This window comes from Protobothrops mucrosquamatus, unplaced genomic scaffold (assembly GCF_001527695.2).
Source record: "Protobothrops mucrosquamatus isolate PMUCROS unplaced genomic scaffold, P.Mucros_1.0 scaffold448, whole genome shotgun sequence".
Taxonomy (NCBI): domain Eukaryota; kingdom Metazoa; phylum Chordata; class Lepidosauria; order Squamata; family Viperidae; genus Protobothrops; species Protobothrops mucrosquamatus.
The window spans coordinates 530,666-555,000 of NW_015386771.1; the positions used below are offsets into that span (position 1 = coordinate 530,666).

Sequence of the window (24,335 nt, forward strand, 5' to 3'; positions counted from 1 at the left end):
TCTCCTGGTTTGTTCTTCATACTGTGAATAAGCAATTGAGCCTTCTTAGGTTTGCCTGTTGCATCTCCTACCTAGTGTATTTCTGAGCACTCCTTCTTTATCACTTGCTGATTTGTAAGATTTAATGCCTTTGGGCTTATGCTTAAATGTGGTTGTCAATCTCCCTTCCCCTTCAGATATAGTTGAAAGCCCACTAGATATTGATGGCATTGTACTCATTATATTGTATGTTGCATTATATTATACTGAATATACTGAATATATTCATTATAGCCAATATAGCATTCATTCATCCTAATAATTTAAACCAGCTTATGTAAGTATACATGTGGAATCTGGCTACTGTCCATAAAATTATTATAGATAAATATATATACAAATACTTAAGATTGGGACAGGCTCAGTTCCACAAATAAGGTCAATTCTAATACCATCTTTTTCTGCCTCTCTAATTAGGATTCTGTATTTCTCCATTCAATCCTTATGTCACATTCTTATCTTCCTTTTCCTCTCTTTAAATAGAAATCATATAAAGGTACTTTTGCAGACAGAAAGTCCCCAGTGGAATTCCTGGCACCTCCAAGTAAACCTGAAAAAATCCTTCTCTGATCCTCTGTACAAATACAGCCACTCATTATAGATAAAAGTGAGCTTCAGAGATTAAAAGGTCTTATTCAGATGTAGCAATTTCCTGAGTTCCTTCTCTCTGTTCCTATCTATTTTGTCCTTAGCTACCTTATATTGTACCTCCACACCCCAGGTTATTTTTTTCTTCAACATGCCTACACGGTCAGCCTGAAAATTGGAACAGAATGTACAGAGGAGAGTGGAAAAGCCCTTCCATTTATTGCTATTATTACAAGACCTGAACTTTGCCCATTAATGCAGTCTTAATTTCAAGGATTAAAATCATATGGGTCATCTCTCTCTCTCTCTCTCTCTCTCTCTCTCTCTCTCTCTCTCTCTCTCTCTCTCCCTCCCTCCCTCCCTCTCCCTCTCCCTCTCTCTGCCTCCCCCCCACCCCCAATATCAGAAGTGAAAACCCCTGGCAAAAGCAGTCCATTAAAAGCCATACCAAACAAAATACAGCTAGTCTTTGCATTACAACAATTCATTTCGTGACATTCAAAATTACAACGGCACTAAAAAAAGTGACTTATGGCTGTTTTTCACATGACTGTTACAGCATCCTCATGATCATGTGATCAAAATTCAGATGCTTGGCAAATGACTCATATTTATGATGGTTGCAGTGTCCCAAGGTCAGGGGATCACTTTTTGCGACCTTCTGACAAGAAAAGTCAATGGGGAAGCCAGATTCACTTAACAGCTGGGTTACTAACTAATCAAATGCAGTGATTCACCTAACTGTTGCAAGAAAGGTTGTAAAATGGGACTAAACTGTATCCCTCCTGTACTTTTTTTTATAGTTATCTAATAAACTTGGGGGGGGGGAATTCTGGCTGATCAATTAGTGGGGTTACAAGGAGAATGAGAAGAAGACAATCAAGTTAATCTGCATAGTGGATTTCTCCCAAATGTCATGCAGGGGTGTTTTTGTTCAGGAAATCAATAATCCTAGGGAGAAAAGAAAAGTGGGTGCCTACTTTTCCTACCAAGAAGTAACAATGGGTATAAGGGGAAAGGAACCTGAGAAACCCACCAATCACTGCCTTGAAACTGCCCCACATTGAATTTATAAGGACAGTTTCTCACTGCTGAAGCACAGTAAAACTTGGCCAGTGCAAAGTACATCAATATAGTTTTCTATCAACTCAAGGATGGGACAAATGCATATTACTCAGCTGTGAGGAAATGTTTTAGGTCCTGGTGGAATCATGCTTGGTTTTCTTAAGGATTGTTGTATTCTGTTGAGAGAAATTGATCTAGGGGTTATGTTCCAGTATAGTGTAAAGCCAAAAGGCAGAAGAGATTGCTTAGAGAGAGAGACTGCATGAAATAAGGCAAAAGCCTGCATTTCAGCCAGAATCCATTCTATAAAGGGCAATAGGCTGGCTTAAGGAACCAAATCTTTAATAACAACATGCAGCACCTGTGCCTCCCCCAAGAGATCAGGTATATTTTCCACTGCTTGCTTGTTATTGTGGTCGGAATGTAGCACTCCTTCAGAAGTATTATAGGGTCTAATCAGGACAGCCAAACAAACTCAATCTAAAAACTGCTACTATGGGTAAAAACCAAGTCCCAGTTGACAGTTTTAAGTCTTAAGACAGGGATGGGAAGCTCCAGGGCCACATGTGGCTCCCAAGCACCCAGAGTTCCCTTGGTTTGAGTATATAGTGAATTTTTGTTTTATTCTTTTGTTCATTTTTGGGTAAGGGATTTAAGAGAATAACAGATGCCCTAACATTTGCAGAGGGTTGGGTACTTCTTTCATTCATTAAAAAGAAAAAAAACCCCTTCTTTTCCTACCAAACCACAACTTCCTCCCACTTGAGTTCTAAAAGGCAACATGCATGGTTCACACCTCCACAAATCTTAAGATATCTGTTTTACTTCAAAACCTTCTAAAAAGAGATTGAAACATTTAGCCACCTCCAGTCCAGTGACATCATAACCACCCCAGCTGTGGCTTCTGCAGAGGCAAACAAATATTAAAGCATGGCCTTGACTTTGCACATTCATAGTCAAGGCTAGGACTTCTGCTGCTCTTTAGTGTCTTCAAAAGAGTGACCTTGTCTGAAAGACAAAAGTCACTCTTGGAAAAGTCCACATTCTGGGCAGAAAGGCCCACTGGTTTGTATGAGGGGTCAAAAAGGCCATCTATATTACAATTGAACAGCCCTCTCTCAAACGGGGGGGGGGGATATGAACACCACCTATCCCCTGTCTACAGCGTAATTCTTTCAGGAGTCTCCAGAAGGTTCCACACCCATTTGCACTCTGATTCAGATGACCCTGAAAGTGGCCTCAACAAGTGGCCTCAACAATTCTCAGAGAGCTAATGACTGACCTTCAGAGTGTTAACAACCAGATGACTGGTAAGGAATATAAATCCTTCCATTCCCCACCATTCAGCTACAAGCTTGTTGGATAAGAAGTGAAATGTTTTCAAGGAGAAAAAAAACGAAATCCAGTTGCCTTTTGAAAAACACTTTTGGTGCAGTTGATTGGGTTCAAAGCCATGAGTACATAAAACACAGTTTACTAAACCATTATGATTGGATTCATGCAACACTCTCAGACCAAAACCAAACACTTATGATTTAGCGTCTATCTGGTTTTGCAATATATATCAAAATCAACATAGCTGTCAGGAAAAATGACAAAATCAGTATATACCTACTGGCAAATATTTAGTGGATTTGCGCAGAATAAGTGAATTAGATTCACTTAAATGAGTTGCTCACACATTGGCTGATGGATACAGTCTCTTCATTCTCATATTGCTCCCTTGACAAGTGGTTTGTTCATATTTTACTAAGAGATACTTTTTTAGGATCATACAGGTCAGATATAAGTTATATTTGTAATTTCTGGGAATTTTAGTAAGGAACCATAGAAGAGGAATAACAGACTACATGTACCCAAATATAGCTAAGCCCATTCTTTTTCAGAATCATAGCATAATGTTTTAACTGAACCTGATCAATGACTCCTATATTTTAAATTATTATTCAGCATGTTATGAACCTGAGCTAAATCTATCAAAATGCTATCATTAAAGTGCCCTCAGAAATACCTATCCAAGAACTCTGTATGCGATCTTTATGCAACTATGCATATATTTGTAAGCAGGAAAGGCCTGTTTAAATTAAATAATTACCGTAAGTAAACTAGGATGCTTCGTAGACTATCTGATGTCCACAAAAGCAAAAGTGGGCAGGTAGGCTAACAAAAAGAAATTCTTGTGAATTAGGAACTTTTCGTGGTAGCAAGTAAAATCACAATAAAACATACACACCATAAGTAAGTTAGGCATATCAAAATTTCTAAATATTTCTTATTACTAACTGGAGGATATCATTTCTAAATGCTAATCCAATAGTTGCAACCATTCACAAATAGGTACCAGTGGCGCATCCCCCAAAGCCAATAGAATAGCAGAGACATTCTTAGGTGTGGCCCCTTGGGGGAACAGGAAGCACAGATCATGCCTGATGATCAGAAAGTTCATTGCAATAGTAATATGGTGTTTTAACTTTGATTTTTACATACCAGTTGAAGATATCTGATCACTCCACCCTCTATTCACCTAATAAGTGGATTGGTATGTTGAAAAAGTTAGAAGAGGATAGGCAGAGAGCAACTATTTCAGCAGCATTCATAAACAGCACTGAAAGGAAACAGAAGATGGAGAATGCAAGCAGAGATAATTTTTCCAGGTTTCCCAGAAAAACAGCTGAATCATAAACCCTTTGATAACTTCCCTGTTTTCCAAACATAGAATAAAAAGACACACAGAGAAGAGATTATCATTATTATTGTACAATGGCTGAAAATGCAGCAAGGAGAAATGTAAGTATACTACAAAAGAAAGAAGAACCAAATATTGTCAGTTTGATAAGCACTAAAAAGCTGTAGAAAAGAGCCAGTGGTGTGATCTGCCAGCAGAGTGGGTCTTAAAACTGACCCATTAACCCTTTTTTCCTCGATCTTAAATATTGTCATTACCCCCACAAAAGAAACCAGATTCCATTGTTTTGCACAAGCATCAGTCTCAGCCTGGATCCTCCACTCCCAAACAAGAAATTACAAATAAACCCCCAGGTTATGCCCAAATTATCCCCTTGGGCATCCCTAGTTTAAGAACCACTGCTTCCTTACAAACACACTGTCACTTTAGTTTGGGAGGGGGAAGCAAACCTCTTGTTTAAGAGTTATTCCTACTTCATGTCACCAAAGGCAGCACTCTTTGAGTTTTTCAGATCTTTCACCTGACTCTGTTATATACAACTGAGCTGTTTTTTTTAAATATATATATTGTCCCTCTTCTTCCACTTTTATGTTTATGTTTGTTTATGTTTATTTAGATTTATATACCGCCCTATCTCCCTTACGGGACTCAGGGCGATGAACAGGCGATAATAAAAATCACAATAAATATCTATTCTAAAATCAAATTAAATAAATAAAGGCCTGCTCTAAAATACCCCATATAAAAACCTATACGAAAACCTAATTAAGACTACGCCAGGCCGGCCACACGAAATAGATGGGTTTTCAGGGCTCGGCGAAAAAGGCGCAGGTCCGCAGTTGTACGTAGGTTGGGGGGTAGGTCATTCCAGAGGGCAGGAGCTGCCACAGAGAAGGCTCTCCCCCTGGGGGTCGCCAGCCGGCATTAACTGGCCAACGGCACCCTAAGGAGGCCCTCTCTGTGGGAGCGGACTGGTCGAAGGGAGGTATTTGGTAAGAGGCGGTCTTGCAAATACCTAGGTCCATTGCCATGGAGCGCTTTAAAGGTTGTTACTAACACCTTGAAGCGCACCCGGAAGGCCACAGGCAGCCAGTGCAGCTCACGCAGGAGAGGTGTTACATGGGAGTATCTAGAGGCCCCCAAAATCCCCCGCGCGGCCGCATTCTGAACTAGCTGGAGCCTCCAGGTGCACCTCAAGGGGAGCCCCATGTAGAGAGCGTTGCAATAGTCCAGGCGGGAAACAACGTGGGCTTGAGTGACCGTGCGTAGAGCGTCACGATCATTTTTCTGTCTTTTTCATAGTTTAATAGTTTCAACTTGTTTAATAGTCATTTACTCTTCCAAAGACACCATGTTATATACAGTCCAAAGTGTTGAGTAGAGCACCATTTCTCCTGCTTGACAAATTTACGGTACGTGGACTTCAACTGCCAGAATTCACTAGCCGGCATGATATTCCATGTTCAGAACAGGAAAACCATGACATTTTAAGATACAAATCTGCAGTACTGTATTGTAGCGCTGGCATGTTCTCCTGACTATTTTTCTACTTTTTTTAAAAACAAAATATTATAGTGCTACTGATTTCCCTTGTTGAGCTAATTTCAGCCTATTACTGAAGACCAAAGAAACCGAAGAAATATGCGGAATGTTGTTTGCTTGTTTTTACAAATTAAATTATTGATATCTATAGGGCTAATCAAAAATCAATAGTTTAGCCAGGCATATGTACTATGTCTGAATTAGAATTTTGTTTATTATATTCCATACCTCATCAGCTTTTCTAAATTTAAACTCAGTGCAACTTCATCTAAATAAAATAAAATAAAATTTTTGAAGGATAAAATAAATAAGGTTACATGAGCTGATTTTCTACAGCACTGACACAGTGAAATCAGAAATCAGTGACCACAGACAACTCCCATTACCTTTAATAACAAAAGCTTCGGTTAGCAGACGCAGCTTGTATAAAGGTTTCTTCTCTACTACAATGTCTTCAAGGCCAGCTCTTGCATACATGCTTAAAGTCTCCCGGTAACAGCCTTCAATATAATGAAGCTTTGCAAGGATCAACATTGCTTCTGTCATATCTTTTGGCTGGGAAATTAAAATGTTCATTAGTAATATAATAAAGCTGTAGCTAAACAATATTTGTTTTGGAAATATTTTGCTATTCAACATCGCATGGAATCAAGCATTTTGTTAACAAAACCTTTGTGAGCTTTGAGGCGAACTATAACGAGTGCAGATCCCTCAGTTAATTTGAAAAAAAAATATAGAGGTTGGACCTTCATCGTCTACTGAAATTAATAAGACAGCTCTTAAGAACAGGAACATTCTGTCATTACAACAGAGCCCCCACAGGCTTTGCTGTTATGTGTCAATGGATGGAGCCATCTGATTTTCTTCCACAAATCTCCAAGAACAATTATCCTATGTGAAGTGGAATTTTACTAGTGTACTTTGACTGCAGTTTCAAAATTGCTCTAGGGATGCAAAGTATTTTCCTTATGAAGAAATTTTGGGTAAGCAGGGCAAAATTTTAAGTTGCTTCATATAAAAAAATATGTACGGCAACACCTACCATGAGCAAAAGTGAACACATTTCAGCTATCCTTTAAAAAGTTACAACACTTCAAACAAGGGAATTTTAAATCTTATTCCAATATAATCCTACATCAGCCTCCTCTTACATCCAATTTAATTGCAGCACTAGGCTGCATTCATTCTAAGTAACCATTACCCTGCTTTTACCAAATGTACCAGCTTGAGCACCACAGTGCTAGTATAAAGGCCATGAACCTTGACTAAGCAGATGCCCCAGAATCTTCCTAACATTGTATGAATACGGCCCAGTTTATGCAATTTATAGCTTTAAGCAATATTTGTGACAACACAAATGCTAAAACCTATCTTAAGAACACCACCTCTAAATGGTTCATCCCCGCATGATTAGTACAGCTATTTCTCAGTCACATTCACATTCTCCAAACCAAAAATATCCTAGGAGAATCAGATGTGTAGGGCTACTCAGGGTTGCCATTTGTAGGAGATGTGATTTGGAAGTTTGCCTCATAGCATGAAAGTCAGTGCATGGCTAACATAACAATAATAACCACTTTGCTAGTCATTTAAATTAAGTATAAATTAATTCTAGATTTTAAAAAATGGAAAAATTGGCAGATTATTTTTTTTCATAGTTAAGCTAGATCAAATGAATTAGTAACTTATTTCAATATGGGTACCCTCAATTTATAACAGTTCATTTAGTGACTGTTCAAAGCTACAACAGCACTGAAAAAAGTGACCATTTTTCACACTTACAACTGTTGTAGCATCCCCACGGTCACATGGTCAAAATTCAGATGCTTGGCAACTGACTCACATTTATGACGGCTCTAGTATCCCAAGGTCATGAGATCATCTTTTGCGACCTTCTGACAAGCAAAGTAAATGGGGAAGCCAGATTCACTTAATAACACTATTACTGACTTAATAACTGCAATGATTCACTTAAGTGTGGCAAGAAAGGTTGTAAAATGGGGTAAAATTCACTTAACAACTGTCTCACTTAGCAACAGAAATTTTGGGCACAATTGTGGTCGTAAGTCGAGGACCTCCTGTACGCAAAATGTGAAATATTTTTATCAAGCTTCCCTAATTTTTCTATATATAATACTTGTACAAAATAGTAACTTTCCCAATTTGTAATGAAGACTCACATTAATGAATTAATGCAGATTTTTAGAAGTAGGGGCTTTGAGAGAGACACAAAATCCCACCATGCTGAATCAAAGCTATGACTCCCGAATAAACTACCCCATGTGGAAATGTTCAAGCAGCAGACCAAAGAAAGGGTCGGTTGGCAGCTTTCATAACAATAAAGTGTACAGTTAGACCAGGGGTAGGCAACCTTGGCTCTTTTATGACTCATGGACTTCAACTCCCAGAATTCCTGAGCCAATTGAAGTCCATGAGTCATAAAAGAGCCAAGGTTGCCTACCCCTGAGTTAGACAGTTCTACCCATCATAAGGTCTCATTGTTTTTTTTAAAAAAGAAAGCCTCATGTACATTAGTGTTGCTAAAACAGATCTATAAACACATAAGTGGACCTGCAATAAAACACTGTCACAGTTAAAGTCAGAAAAAAGATGTAGTTGTTTTAATGAGTCAATTGATATGATTTACTAAGATAGCTACATCCTTTTTCTAGGCTCACACAGAATCCTAAGAAAAGATACAAGAGGTGCTGTGCTCATATTATCACACATTCCAAAGCACCTTCTCCAAGTTAGGTTCAAGAGTCTTAGTAGCTTTAATTTGGAAACCCGGTACTCAGCCATTCATGTCTTTCACTAAGACACTGTATTCTATTCCCCACCACCCCATCCCCAATTATTTCCCTTCCTGCAAGTCAGCAATATTTCGTGGCCCTTGTTTATGTTTGATCCTCAATGGCCACCCTTGACTGGTGTCCCTAAAGTGTGTCTATACTTCTGCAAACCCTCATCTCCCTCAAAACCTGCTAATAGCTTCATTTCTTCATGCGGATGATGCCATTCTAGAAGGGTTGGTTCTTAGAGGACAGAATTTGCCTATTAATTTATATAGTGCGGAAAGTTTAATTTAGTAAATTGTAACAAATCCCAACATTCTTTTGAAAATTGTTGCAGAAAGAAAATAATTATTTTAGTTTTTTATACAGTAAATGCATCAGGAATGGTATCAGGGAGATAGGTGAGATTAAAGCTTCCAAATTTTTGTTATCTAAACCATTAGATTGTACATCATTAGCAACATTTTTAATGCTCTTTTTTATTTCTGTCTAGAATGCCTACCAGTAATTTTCCTCGATTTAGAATGTCAGTCAAAGATTTTTTGGCGTCACTCAGTTTGGGCTCGGTTTTTTCCATTAATGGTATGGTTTCTTTGATTTTGGCAAGGTTCTCTTTTAAGCACAGTTCCAACAGTGCCTCCGCAGCTAGTAGATTCTCATAGTCATCTGTAAGACATAGTCAATGGAATAAAAAATTACACACTGTGATATGTTCCCATATATAGCAGGACAGAAAGATAAACAGAACTTTAGCCATTATATAAACATTTCCTTGCATAAGGAAATTTGCCCAGAGTGCAAAAATTGTTTATGTAATAGGAATCCAGTTTGAGTGATTATCTATACATTTATAGACATTTCTTAGAAACTTTCTTATTTAGAAATACTAATCAATGTCCTGTGTCATGTATTCTACTTCAGATTTGTAAATATAAACTCTTTGAGAAATAAACACCAGTTTGTTCTGCTGGCTTATTTAAAGAAACAGACAGAATTTGATTCAGTCATGAAAACCTTATTGGAAATAAAACCACAATTATTTATATAAAGGTTACTGTGTTCTAGAAATCTAATTAATAAGACAAGTTGTACGATAATTCTAGATTTTGCTGCAGGCCTCTGTATACTTACATAGTAAATTATAACTGAACACAATGGGATTTACTTTTCAATATGCACACATAAAACTGCACTCTAACTTAACCAGCATTAAGGACTGAATAAAAAAATCTATGCAAACAATGTGACTTTTTATCCCTTTCCTTCCCAAAACCCTCATCTTCCAACCTCACAATCTACTCCAGAAGCAAATTAATTTTGAGAGGCATAACTGCTATGTGCCAGTCAAATCAAGATTAAACTATTAATTTGTCTCAATAGGCGGCACATTCAACTATTAACCCCTGTGGTCTATAATTTCATGTGTCTGCCCATATTCTGTTTGCCCATGGGATCTTATGACAGGTAAAATGAGATAGTTATAATGACAGAGGGTAAAGCTAAAAGATAAAATGTTAATAAAACAAGCCATAAATAGCAGCTAATCATAAATATGATCTGAGTTCAAAAACAGCATCAGTCAGGGTGTGCAGGGGGAATATCAAAAGATCAAGAGGATGATTACAACTGCATGGTTGGTGCTCTTCTTTAAATGCATCTTTAAAAAACTACATGGTTAATACTGTATAACAATTTAATGTTAAGTATGTAAAGTTGAGTAAGCCTTGTTTCAACCAGTTATCTGAGCAGAACCCCACTGAAAACAGTGCAAATTATTTCTCAACAAAAAAAAAAGGAGAATTTTACTCTCAGGCACTTATCAGGAGTGCTGCTTTCTCAAATTTTATAAGAGCAATTGTGTTGAATATAATGTAAACAAGCAGAAAATATGATCTATTACTGGAAAGGACAACAAAGCTTTAACCATGTGTTTATATGAGATCAAACTCCATTTAATATTACAGTAGTATTTTACTGTATTATTTTGACTCTCTAAAGTAGAATATATTCCCAAAGCAATAGCAAAGCTTTCTCATATTCTCCTCCTTAAAAAAAAAACACCTGATGTTGCTTTTCTTTTCCTTCCACTTATTTTGTCTTTCATCTTTCATCTTTCATCTATCCACTACTGCCACATTGTCTTTTTCCTGGAATAATTGCATATGCAAAACTGATTGAAGAAAACATACATGCTGATGGTGCAACAAGTATGCATTTATGCTCTTGGGTGGAGCCCACAAGTTAACTTGAAATTAGTGGCACAGCCCCTCTACAGACACAAAATGGTTGTGGTTTGAGACAAAGGTTTCAAGGGGGGAGGAGGGAAATCCAAGCCGCTGGTGAATGCATTCCTTCTATGTTTCTCAGTTTTGTTTTCTACTGAAAGGTTTATCTTTAAAACTGAAACTGTATTTTACTTAGCCTCTATCAACATTTTGCTCCATTCCCCCCCCCAAGACAGCGGCTAAAGTGCTCCAAGCCAGCATACACCTGAAATAGTGAGCCATAAGTCCCATGATCCTCAGCCAGCCCTTGTTGTAATTGAATACATGTAAATACCATCAGGTGTGGAAGGTTTCTCTCATTTAATCTATGTGATAGTCCCATGAAAAGTGGCAAGGCATACCAATCAGCCTTTGATGGCACCATTTGGGTATCTTAAACAGTGGTGGGATTCAGCCAGTTCTCACCACTTTGGCAGAACCGGTAGCTAATTTTTTGTTGCCCAGGCCCAGAATGGACTTCCGGAAGTGGCATCCACACAGAGAACCAGTTGTTCACATATTTGAATCCCACCACTGATCTTAAACCCTGGTCTCATTGGATGGTGGGGCAACCTTTTTTAGAAGCAGAGGAACCCTGCTTGCATTTTATCCCCTCCACACTTATTCTAGCCTAAGAGGTCCTAGTTGGCTTAATTATTTTCTTTATTCACATTTTTCATAGCCATCCAACTCCAAGGGATTCAGTGCTTCCAAAGCCAGTCATGATGGCTGGCACAGACATAAAGAGCAGCCTGTTCTCAAAGGTCTTTCTTTTTGCCTTTTCCTGATGCTCATTCTGAGAGGCTGCTTTATCCTTCCAGAAGAGAGCAGATGGTCTGGCCTTGCAGAATTGGGCCAGCTGCTCAACAAGGACACCTTTGCAGGCAGCGGGTCAGGAGAAAGGAAGAGGGAACATTACTGCTCCACCACTGGACTCTTTGGTGTACCCTTCCTTGTGTGTGTGTGTGTGTGTGTGTGTGTGTGTGTGTGAATAAGACTGCTACTTCCGTTCTAAATCTAAGCAGTCGTCTTCTACATATTAATTCAGAAAGAAGCGCTTGTGAGTTCAATGAGATTTATTCCCCAGGAGAGCAAATTTCAGTGGGTTCAACTAAACATCTCTTGAAGACAAGGTCGCCCAAGAACTGATTCTCAACAAGGGCATTTGAGTGTGGTAGTGCAGTCCCCTTCAAGAGCACAGGGCAAAGCTGAGAAAGAGGAAGAGGCAACCGAGGGAGGCCAGCTAAGAGTAAAACCGGTACGGGGTGCGGTGGAGGGTGCATCGCCAAGCCTTGGCCCCCACTATTCAGAGTTTTTACAAACAAGCCATCGCTACGCCCCAGGCGCGATTTTCAAAGTTGCCGGGTGGAGGATGGGGTGAGGGACTAACATGCCAATTAACTCTCTCGCCCTCCCCCTGCAAAATGAAACGAATCTAAACAATTCCTTTCCCAAAGGCGACGGGACGCTAAGAGAGACAAACCAACCAACACCCCCCCCCCCCGCGAGGCAGAGTCGTCGCCCCATCGCTGCCAGCCTGTTTAAGGATGCGGCTGAGCCAGCAACGGCCCCGGGGAGTTGCGAAAAGAGGCTGGGTTCGACGGACCCGCCGGATCTGGGCAACCCACCACTAGCTGACCGCGTGCGAATCTGTCGCAAAGGCGCGCCGAGCCAGCTCGTGGGAATGAGTTTATGGCTCGTGGCACTGTGCGAACCCAGCACCGCCAGCTGAGCAAAGCCCCCGGGTTACGGGAACTGGGGGCGGACGAGCCGGCAACAGGGTTGGGCAGGAAGGAGCCGGCGGCTGACCCTTACAAGGACAGGCGGGCGCCCGCTTCCATTTTTTTTTACCGAAGAGCAGCCGGTCACGGGGGGGGGGGGGAATCCCAGCGGTTCAAGAGGCCGGGTTGACTGCCTTACCAGATTTCTGCGGCGCGGCAACGGCTCCTTTCGCCCCCTTGTGCCGAGGGCTGGGTGCCCGCGCCCTCATCTGGGCCACCACGGCGAGCTGCATCTCCCATTGGCAGTCCGCCCTGCACCTCTCGATCGCCTCTTCCATTTTCAGGTGAAAATGCGAGCCTTTCGCAGCCATCTTTGCGTGGGTGGGTGTCTCGTGTACAACAGGGAAGTCCCGGGCAGGCAAGCAGCCGCGCGCCGCGGGAAGCGCCGGGTTCCCCTCCCCTCCCTTCCCTTCCCCTCCCCTAGCGTGAGCAAGCTTTCAATTTCTCCTGTACACGCTGGGAAGGGAAGCCCGAGTGTCTTTAACCTCTGGTGCCCAACCCTTTTGAGATTATTAGTTACCAATTGGCTCCGGCATTCCTACGGAAAAGAATTGGCGACGTTTGGAAAACGCGCTGGACTGAAGGAAGAAAAGCGGAAAAGTGAAGCCTACGGTAAAGGTGACTCCAACGACCTATTTCGGAAGCACGCCGCCTGTTTACTGCTAGTCTCTAATTGGCAGGCCTCTACTACAAGTCCGGATCAGTAATCAAAGGAAGTTGTTATTTTTCCTCTATTCACTTTTCCAGATAAGTACTAAGCACGTTGAGTACTAGGCATGGTCTGGAAGTTAAGGGTTAGAGGTAAGAAGTACAGTGGCCAGAGAAGGGTACCAGAAGGGCTTCGTTTGCTATTTGTTCTGTGTCCCAACACTTGGGTCTTATTCCTCTTAAAAAGGTTTTCTACACCTCCAACTTCCTCCCCCCTTTTTTTCTTTTTGGCTGTGCTTGATCTGTCAGACATCGTCCTTGGGGTCTTTGCCCTAAGACTCTGAGCTTCAAAATGACCACAATAATGGCTTTTAAAAAGATTTTATTACTCCACTTTTATCATTTTTTATAAATAATTCATGGCGGTAAACATACCTAATTCATCTTCTTCCTCTTATTTCCCCCACAACAACAACCCTGTGAGGTGAGTTGGCCTGAGAGAGAGAGAGTGACTGGCCTAGTTGACTTTCATGCCTAAGGTGGAAGCAAGAACTCACGCTTTCTTGGTTTATAACCTGGTGCCTTAATTTATGGGAAATTAAATTCACAAATATAAGCTTACGGTTATTTCTTTTGAAGGAGAAATTTGACTTCATTTGCTTAAAGGAGTTGTGAAATGTGAAACACTCCATCTGGAAGACATATTACATTTGATTTAATGGCTATCTTCTACATTCAGTTGTATATAACCCATTTTTAAGAACATTTTTGACATGTAAAATTAAGCGCATGGGTTTTTTAAATAATACAAATTGTCCCAGTTTGTGCTGTTGATAATTTCTGAGATCCTAGCATGAATCAAAATGAAATTTAAGTCTTCCTTTCCTCTTCTGAAGCATTAAAGAAAATAATTGTTTGAAGCTTTGAAGGCATGTCCAAAGAATAACTGTTGATTAGATTTCATTTGGAAGGGGCTGCAATAGATCTTTTGACTCCTATTGACTACATGAATGAAATTTGCCTGGAAACAATGTGGAAGTTGCTTTCCTTTGGGATATCTTTTTAATTTCCCAATCTAACCTATAGATCTGGGATTTCCTTGTGACCAACTACTAACTGAGAGCCATTCTGGTGTATTGCAGTGGCTGAAGAACCAGGCCAGAACTGGGAGATTATGAGATTATGACTTTGGGCCAGTGCGGTCTCTCTCAATCCTAGGAAGGAGGCAATAGCAGGCCATTTCTGAAATCTTGCCAATTAAACTAAAGAGACTTGTCCAGGCTTTTGCCATGAGTCAACATTGATTCAAAGGCACAAGATAAATAAGTACTAACCAGATCTTACTCTACTTAGCCTTTTATTTGAAAATTTAACCAAGGTCAATTAAGCACTGTTAGTCATAAATTAGCTGCTTCTTTATTATTATGATACCATCATCTTATAATGTCCTGCCATTTTAAATAAATGTTCATTACCTAGAGCAGTGATTCTAAAAGTGTCATCTACAAAGCATCAGTGGTCAATAGAAGTCCCCCACATGCACAGCAATCCACTGGCAACAGCTGCTTGCCCCCTAAGCCCTGTGCATGCTGGCAGCACATGTGTACTGTCTCGGTTTTCCCTCCATGTGCTGAAAATCAGCCGTGCCAAACAGAACTGAGATCTTGCATGAGCACCCATTTTCTAATGATTCTCTGCAACCTGTTTGTTTACTCATTTATTGATGTACAGGTCTAACAAGTCACTTGAAAGAGGTGCCAGTCTACTGCTTAAAAGATTGTGGTGTAACTACAGTATTATTGCTAAAGTAGTTCCATGATCTCCAGAGGTTGTAAGCAGAAACCAACTTTCTGACAAATGATTGAACTCTCTACCCTATTCATCTGCCTCCCACCCTCGCTCCAGCCTACAGTGGGGGACCGATCAATTATAGCATCTTAAGTTGGCCCATAATAAAAAATATTTAGGATACTACGGTTCATTAGCTACATTACCAAGCTTGTGCAGATAAAAGAATATTATCCTGGCATACTTTTGTACTTCCTCACAAACTGAAGGAAAGCACATCAGACCCATTGTCTGGATGTCCCCTAGGGAGAAAGATACAGTTTGAATAGGCCTTTTTTTTTGTTCTGAACATATAACAGTTGAAATTGTCTGCATAGGATTTTATCAGCATAACTTAAGTATAATAGTTTTCTTGCTCTTAATTGCAAGGTTTAGACATATCATTGTCTAATCTACAGCGTTCTGGCAGCAAAACATCTTTCCATTGAATCAGCCCCCCCCCTTGATATTTATGGACATCCAGCAGCTCTGTCTTGCTAGTTTGTGCTTGTTCCTCCCCATTCAGACCCTCACAACTTCCAGATGCAAATTCAAGATATCTATAGCTCTCCAGCTGATATATCACCCCGGACCAATACATGACTTCATATATTGGAGCTTCATATAGATATTAAATAATGTGGGAGAGGTCTACCCCCTATGGCATCCCACACTAGAGCAGCTAAGGCCTTGATGGCTCATTCCCTATAGTTACTGCCTGGAACCATCTCCCCAGAAGAGCAGAATTATCACAAAATGGTACCTCTCATTCCCAAACCATGCAGGCAATCCAAAAGGATGATTAATGGTAACCAAAAGTCAAATAAGACTCAGGGAGTCCATTTCCTCCATCTACTGTGCCATAATCACATAGGAACACTGATTGGGAGAGATCCACCTAATTCATCTTCTCTTGGATCCTCTGTGATTGAGACACTGGTATCTTTGCAGCGTTGCTCAAAAGGGAAAGGTTGAAGCCTGAGCAAATTTGACAAATGCAACCAGTTGAGAGATGGCTTCTTCACAGAGAGGTTGCACTAGTACCTTTTTTAAGGCTGCTGACATAGCACTCTTCCTCATCAAAGATTCATTTATGCCCTATTGATATGCTTTAGCCACAGAAGCCAGGAGGAGCATGGGTCCAACCCACAAATGACAGGTTCATGGACTCTGCATTTCCTCAGATTCCACCAATCCAAACAAAGCAGGTAGACTTACAAAGTATCTCCTAGCTCACCTGATTTTGGCCAACTGCTTTCCAAACCAAAGCAGACAGAAGGAACTTTATCCATAAGGAAAGTCATAAAGCGATCTGGATAGCCCATAGCCTCTTGCCCCATTTGTCCTTGCATATAAGAGGATCTGGATCACTTTGAAGAAAAATATAGGACAGGAATCCACAGGTGCAGTAAGCAGGAAAAAAATCTTTGCCATTCTTATTGTAACAGAATATGTTTAAAGATTAGTTCATTAAAAAATGAATGTGAACTGGAACTCTGTATAAACTCTGTACTGATTTAAGAACTACGGATTAACCAAACATGGGCATAGCAAAAAATGATTTGTTTGCCACAATGGAAAGATTACCATTCCATATTTGTAATCCTGGATTAACTATATGTTTGCTGTCTTACTTCAAACTACCACTGTATTGATAAAATGGAAAAATTAATATTCCTTAGGGCCAAGTTTTACATAAAAACTGTATTGGCCTAACAATATGCTTCTTTGTTCTTTTCCTTTGTTAATATTTGTTTTTCTTGTTTCTATTTGTTTTCCAACTTAATGTTTTAGCACTAAAACGAATGCAGTAATATTTTGAAAAATGAGCAGGGATGCCACACGGGGGCTGCAAAAATCAGAACCACCATTAGAGCGCGGCAAAAAGGCCGAGAAAACTAAATTTATTTGCCTTTCCTTTTTTTGCGGCACTGCTGCTGCGGTCCTCGTATCATCGCTCTTTGTCTACTTTGGATAAATTTCACACAGACCAGATCTTGCATCCAGCTCTGTACTATTAATTCAGGGTTTCCCACACACCTGGAGCTTCAGTCGCGTTGCCTACCAATAAAGAACAGAAGTGAAAAAGCGGCATTGCGAGAAATCCAAATAATCTAATTCACAAGAACAGCCCCAGCGCGGAAACCCAACTACAGTTCGCTGAAGTAGGTGTTAGCGTAGCCCTAAGAGCAATTGGCTAGGAAAATCTTCCCTATGATGACTGCAAAAAAAAAAGGTCCAGCGTATCAGCGCCCGCGGGCGGGGACAAGAGGCTCTTCCTCCGAAAAGTCTCTAGTCCAGGGGTAGGCAACCTCGGCTCTTTTATGACTCGTGGACTTCAACTCCCAGAATTCCTGAGTCAGCTATGCTGACTCAGGAATTCTGGGAGTTGAAGTCCACGAGTCATAAAAGAGCCGAGGTTGCCTACCCCTGCTCTAGTCTAAAAAGGAATAAAGCCACGTCATAAAACGAGGGGGGGCGTGGTCTCTGCGGACATACCCGATTCCTTACGCGCGCACCCCTTCGGCGGGGCAGCGTGTTTTTTCCAGAATACGTAAAATATCAAAGAAAGCCAATCGCCGAGGAGAAGGCGTGGAACTCTTGACGTATTGAAGGTCAGAGGTGGTATGAGTGGTGGGGATGGTGGCCGAGGCGGTTCAGTTCTGTGAGTGTTGCTGCTCTTCCCTGCCATCGGACAGTGTCATCTTAACGGCAGAATTGCTGGGAAGAGGTGCGGGGCGCACGTGTTTTGGGGACGAGCGTCGTAGCCGGGATCTCGCGTTGGCCAGAAGACGGCGACTTGCCTTGTGCCGGCGGGAGTCTGTGCTCCTACTTTCCCGTCCGGTCCTAATCTCACCGCTGCTTGCAAGTCAAGCAGCTGGGGCCGTTAGTAGTCCTCTGGTAGTGGGAGGAGATCCTTCGAAGTGCTAATCCTGCAGTCATACTTGCCTGGGAGTAATTTTGGAACAGGTATACACAATTTCGTGACTGCCAATTGCAGCTGCAGTTAAATAACATGTGAAGTAGGGTTTATTTTCAAACCGAAAAGGGGACAGAATATTCTTTCTAAGGGTGGATAATAATAATAAAAATAATAATAGTAATANTAATAATAATAATAATAATAATAATAATAATAATAATAATAATAATAATAATAATAATAATAATAATAATAAAGTTGGAAGGGACCTTGGAGGTCATCTAGTCCAACCCCCTGCTCAGGCAGGAAACCCTATACCATTTTAGACAAATGGCTGTCCAGTCTCTTCTTAAAAACTTCCAGTGTTGGCGCATTCACCGCTTCTGGAGGCAGGTTGTTCCACTGGTTAATTGTTCTCACTGTCAGGAAGTTTCTCCTTAGTTCTAGGTTGCTTCTCTCCTTGATTAGTTTCCATCTGTTGCTTCTTGTCCTGCCTTCAGGCACTTTGGAAAATAGCTTGACTCCCTCTTCTTTGTGGCAGCCCCTGAGATATTGGAAGTTAGAAACAACATTTTTCAAACCTTCCTGGAATATGTTAAAGCTTTTTACAGGCTGGTCATTATAATACCCTCAGTCGCTTGGTTTTTTTGCGATGTTACCTTATCTCGGGGAAATGGCAAGTTACATTGAGATGATTATTTTCCCAGAAAGTTGGGACATAAATGCTTGATTCCCCCTAAGTTTTAAAATGAGGCAGGCCCCTTGCTTAAGATGAAGCTCTTTTTCTTGTCTTGAATTCCTAGAATGACAGGATAGCCAATAAGGAGAATGATGATAATAATAATAATAATAATAATAATAATAATAATAATAATAATAATAATAATAATAATAATAATAATAATAATAAAATGCTTAAGATTTCACACAGTTAAAAAATAGCTTTCCATTGAGTGCCTGTTAATATTGGCACTATTATTTATTTATTTATTATTTTGTCATGTTACTGTATCAAATGGTATCTGAATTCTAATATTTATTTTGAATTTAAGTTCAAACATTTTTGAAATCAATATGGATACTTTTTAATAATATTGTGATGGTTCTGTCTGCTTGCAAGATTGATATTTTTGCTTATTGGCTGTTTCGAAGGCTCGAGGAAAAAGTTTTACAAATGCAACACTGTGTTACGTCTGGTAAAACTGGATACTTTTTCATAATATGGCAAGGGTATAATTGCTTGCAGGATTGGTAATATAGTTATCAGCTGTTTGAAAGCTCAGGGAATAAATTTTACAAGTACAGTATGGTGTTATGTCCAGTAAAACTCTTACATATAAGGAACCTGATTGCAAAATTTTTCTCATATAGTTGCAAGTAGAGCCAATGAAGATCGACAAAGACTTTTAACAACACTAAGGTTTGAATTTCCAAACAACTGTACTAAGGTTTTAAGATTAAGTTTCAAGTTTAGGTCTTAAAGGTCATGTATCCGATAATAAACTATCCATCACTACCGACCACGTATAACTTATCCGCCCCAACTTATCTTTTTTTTTCAACATGAACCGGAGTAGAATTCTCAATACTTATAATTACATCAGCCAAATGTACACGTAATGTTAAAAAGTCATATTGTATGGCAGAGTAATTTGTTGTAGTTATTCATCTTTAGTTGATTTGTTTAAAGGCAATATTGTACATATTTTAAAAATCTGATCACATTAAATTGCAATATATATGAATAAGAATATTCATATATAGAAAAGGAAAAGGAAAAGTGAAAGATAAAGTTTTGAGGTGTATTTGTTAGTGCTTATGGTGTGGATGAATAGTGTTCTTTTTTGAAGAAACAGTGGAGTTTATGCTGAGAGATTTAGTCCATCTTAAAAGTGTTTGCAAATATGCAGCAAACTCTTAATTCTTGCTTACAGTTTTATATTATAAACTGCATTTTAATTTTTTTTCAGGAATATGGCTGTTATGGTACATCCAAGGATTTATAGCATAGATTTTCTCTGCTGTATTATCCTTGCTACCTCCATTATCTCTTTAGCAGAGGATCATGTGGATGGAAGCCATCAGCCCAGCATGCATCTTGATAAGAACATGGTACAAGACAAAGAGTATGTGTTCCATAAATTGGCATTTTATATAATTCAGTTTTATTTCTTTCTGCTTCCATTATAGATAAGGTTGTGAACGGCAGAGCAAGTACAGGCAATGTATAATCTATGAATTAATATGGGAATCTTTACAACTAATATACTTAAAAAGTTAACGATTGAAATTTAGGAGGACAACTGTTTTAATGGCAGCTTCTTTAAAGAAGAACTATACAGCACTCTAAGGCCTGGCCATTAACAGAACAATTAAGTTCCTTTTTCCATTCATTTTGAAATCTGGTTAAATGTTCTTTAATTTAGGGAGATAACTAAAGGCCTTTTGGCTAAGAGCAAGTGCAGTATCTGTTCTTACAGGTTAGAATCATGAAAAACCATTCTTAAAGAGTCAGCAGATGTATGTACATTTAACAGGTTATTATTTTATCACTTGGAGTTCCGTCTGGTCCAATTATTGCTTCAAGAAATATATACTTCGATTTAAGAGCTGGATATGGAATAAAACTCAGTACAGTCCTCACCTTGTGTCAGCCTAGCCTCCTCAGCCTGAACGCTCACCAGATGTGCATACCAACTCTCAGAGTTCTAGTTTGATTAATGCTGAGAATTTTGGGATTTAAATTCTACTTATTTAGAATGCTAGGACATTAGCAAGATCTTGATCTTAATGAAGTTGTCACTTCAGGGTGCAACAGGTATGAAAAAGAGAAATACTATGCTAGGAAAAAAACTGAAAATAAAAATGTCAGCATTGTAATTACCCAAATCTATGGTATGTCTAGATATGGAATACTGTGTACAGTTTTGGTCTTTGCATTTGAGAAAGGGTACAATAGCTCTAGACAAAAGGGAATCAAAATGATCAAAAAGCCTTGAGGAAATTTCTTCTAGATTTTTGAGGACTCCTTAAGCTTAGGGGGGGGGGAAGACTATTGAGGGAATTAAAATGTATAAAATAATGAATGGTGGAGAAAATGGAGGGGGAGGGTTTTCTATTGAAGGGGTTACCCAGTGAAGCTGATTGAAAAGATATTTAAAACAGAGAAGGGGTAATCCTTCAAATACTACATACAGTAATTAACCAATTGAATTCATTACAAGACACGTTGATAGCCATTAACTTAGCTAGCTTGAAAAAGGGATTGAATATATTCATAAAAGATATTTCTGTCAAAAACTATTAATTCTTCAAGACCAACATTATCCCCAAGCATGCCTTGAGATACTAGTTGCAAAGTAATAATGGGAGGGGAAAATCTCATTCTGTTTTCAGCTTGTGAACACCCTGAGAGTGGATTAAGATGGGCGTTGGCTTAATCTAGTAGGACAGCTCTTATGTTCTTAGAATAAATACTTTATAAACAATGGTGTATGACTTAATGTGTTGCATAATAGAGGCAATTGTGTCATTAAAAAATGTTGAAATTGGATGAGCACAATACGTTGAATTATCCTGTTGTGCTATCTGTATGGCAGTTTTGACAGTTGCTCTGTATTTATCTTATAGCCACATTATGGAACATTTAGATGGTGTCGTTGACAAACCAGAAGCTGAGATGTCACCACAAGAACTGCAACTTCATTATTTCAAAATGCATGATTATGATGGTAACAACTTGCTTGATGGTCTTGAGCTTGCCACTGCAATATCACATGTACACAGACAGGTACGTATTAGTTTGTCTGAATAGGGAATTGGATGGGCTTCTCAGCAGTCCTTGGAAAAATGATATGTGTAATATTTGTTTTTATATGTGTGTGTGTGTGTTATTGCTTCCAACTAAAAATATAATTTTGGCATGGTGTTTTGGGAAGATTTTTCTCTAGAAGAATTGTCAGCTTTATAAATTACAAAACTTTGAAATAGCTTTAAGAAGCAAATGAGCAAAAAAATATATATACAGCATTATTCTGAGAAAATTAAAGTACGGGTAGTCTTACGACCACAACTGAGCCCAAAATTTCTCTTGCTAAACAAGGCAGTTGTTAAGTGAGCTTTGTCCCACTTTGTGATCTTTTTTGCCACAGTTGTTAAGTGACTCACTGCAGTTGCTAAGTGAATCAGAAGCCAGCTGGGAAAGTTACAAATGGTGATCACATGATACCGGGACAGTGCAACTGTGATACATTTGCCAAGTGTATGTATGTTGCCAGGTGCCTGAAATTTGATCATTTTTCCCATGGGGATGCTGCACCAAGTCATGTGAAAGCTGGCCATAAGTCACTTGTTTCAGTGCCATTGTAGCTTTGAATAGTCACTAAACAAATGGTTATAAGGCGAGGACGACCCATAGAGAACTATACCTTCTGAGTTTTGATTTGCCAGATCCACTTAATTTTTTTATGTTCTCTAGCAATATAATTATCAAGAAGAAAGTACTCAAGAGAGGCTCCAAGCCAACTCCTTTGTGAAACTCATCTGTTGTTTTTCCTTTCTAGGGTGATGGTGAACCCGTTCAGACAATAAAAGAAGAGGAACTGATTACTTTGATAGATGGTGTTTTGCATGATGATGATAAGAATAATGATGGGTATATCGACTACGCTGAATTTGCAAAGTCAATGGAATAAGAACAATCTTCAGTTTTCATGTGCCCAGTTCAATGTGATTCTTATTATAAAGTAGTAGGTGTGTTCTGCCTTTGAGCTGCAAAGTTAATAGTAGGCTGGTACATGTCGCCATTGGAATGGCTACATTTGTATTTGTTACATGTTGGGAAGTAAAAATAAGTTTGTAATGGAAACTGTTGTCTGCTGTGTTATCAATAACAAACCACGTTGAGCAATATAATGCCCTGGGAGCAGATTATTTGGCAGTCATCAGCCATTTGTCTTAAAAGGCAAAACCTATACTTTAATCAGTATTTATGTTTGTGTTTTTTCACTCTCCATACAAAATTAAGTAGATATGAAACCAGAAAAAGTTACCATTCTTTGAATATCTGTAGAAGATAATAAAAAAATGAAGTACTAAGTGAAATATTCATTAAAATCATTGTGAACATAAATGTCTGTCTCAGTGGTCTTCCCTTGTATCAGTATTTCTCTGCATTTTAATCTGCCCACTTGGGTATATTTGTTAACAGTATTTCTAAAAATGTAGATTAAATGCCAATGTTCACCTGTATCCTTTATCAAAACCTGTTCCAATACTAGCTAACTAAATTTTTGTAACCATGGAAAAATAGCTGCCTGGTTAAAGGTTTCTGCCAGTGTATCTTAACACAAATACTTAGCGTTAAGTATGAATGATTATTTTGTCTTAAAATTAACTCTTTGAAGAGAGTGCTTAAATATTTGAATGGTCTACTTATTTTAAAAGATTCTGGAGCTTTCAGCAACCTTTGGTTCTATATCATTCAGTAATATCCTATAATTTAAAATAATGTAACTCTATGTCTGCCTTATTTTATAAATTTAATTGGTTAAATACTATGTGCATTCCAAACTGTTGTATTTCATAAGCTGAAAACACATAGGGGGCATTCTTTAAATTGTACAAATATCTATTTTCTGTAAAGAAATATTCTTATATTCTGTAATAATTGCATTTTGTTAATTATGTAATAAAATCTGTTATATGATTGCAACATCTAAATTACATGATGGGACAGACTTTTATTTTTTTATTTATGCTAAAAAAAATCTATACAAGATATAATATGATGCTTCAGATTTAGAAAAATACAGGCATCGTGCAATATATTTTATCTTAATTTAATTTAATACTTAATACATTGACTTATATGCCGCCCTTCTCCCCACGGGACTCAGGGCGCCTCACAGCATATTAAAACAACATAGCACATTTCCCCAATAAAAGCCAATTAAAAAACAAATATTTGTAGCTGTGTCTCTTATTAAAAATCATTAAAAATTATCCCTATTTAAAATTCACCCTAGGTCAGTCCCGCTTGCTGAAAAAGCCATGTCTTGAGGGCGCGGCGGAAGGTTAGGAGATCCGGAATCGTCCGGATCTCGGGGGGTAGCTCGTTCTTGGTTTAATGAGTTTTGCAATTCCAACAAACTAAGCTGGGTTTGTACTGCGATTCTG

The 24,335-nt window shown here is 39.0% G+C and overlaps 2 protein-coding genes across 4 annotated transcripts in view; one reads left to right on the forward strand and one right to left on the reverse strand.

The window, feature by feature from the left end:
• Positions 1-13,102, reverse strand: part of TTC7A (tetratricopeptide repeat domain 7A) — a 155,918-nt gene extending 142,816 nt beyond the window's left edge. The window contains exons 1-3 of the mRNA XM_015816404.1: positions 12,900-13,102; positions 9,218-9,381; positions 6,307-6,475 (exon numbers count right to left, since the gene is read on the reverse strand). Coding sequence (XP_015671890.1) covers positions 6,307-6,475; positions 9,218-9,381; positions 12,900-13,071 — 505 coding nt within the window. The 5' untranslated portion in view covers positions 13,072-13,102. The remainder of the gene's footprint in view (positions 1-6,306; positions 6,476-9,217; positions 9,382-12,899) is intronic.
• Positions 13,103-13,366: 264 nt separating this feature from the next.
• MCFD2 (multiple coagulation factor deficiency 2) lies at positions 13,367-23,882 on the forward strand. 3 transcript variants are annotated; one of them, XM_015816407.1, is made up of 4 exons: positions 13,367-13,372; positions 20,129-20,284; positions 21,789-21,948; positions 22,721-23,882. In XM_015816407.1, exons 2-4 carry the CDS (start codon positions 20,133-20,135, stop codon positions 22,850-22,852), a joined length of 444 nt encoding a protein of 147 aa, XP_015671893.1. In that variant the 5' UTR covers positions 13,367-13,372; positions 20,129-20,132; the 3' UTR covers positions 22,853-23,882. The 3 variants fall into 3 exon arrangements, with proteins under 3 accessions (XP_015671893.1, XP_015671892.1, XP_015671891.1); XM_015816406.1 differs by lacking the exon at positions 13,367-13,372 and adding an exon at positions 17,864-18,205; XM_015816405.1 differs by lacking the exon at positions 13,367-13,372 and adding an exon at positions 19,765-19,805.
• Positions 23,883-24,335: the final 453 nt, after the last annotated feature.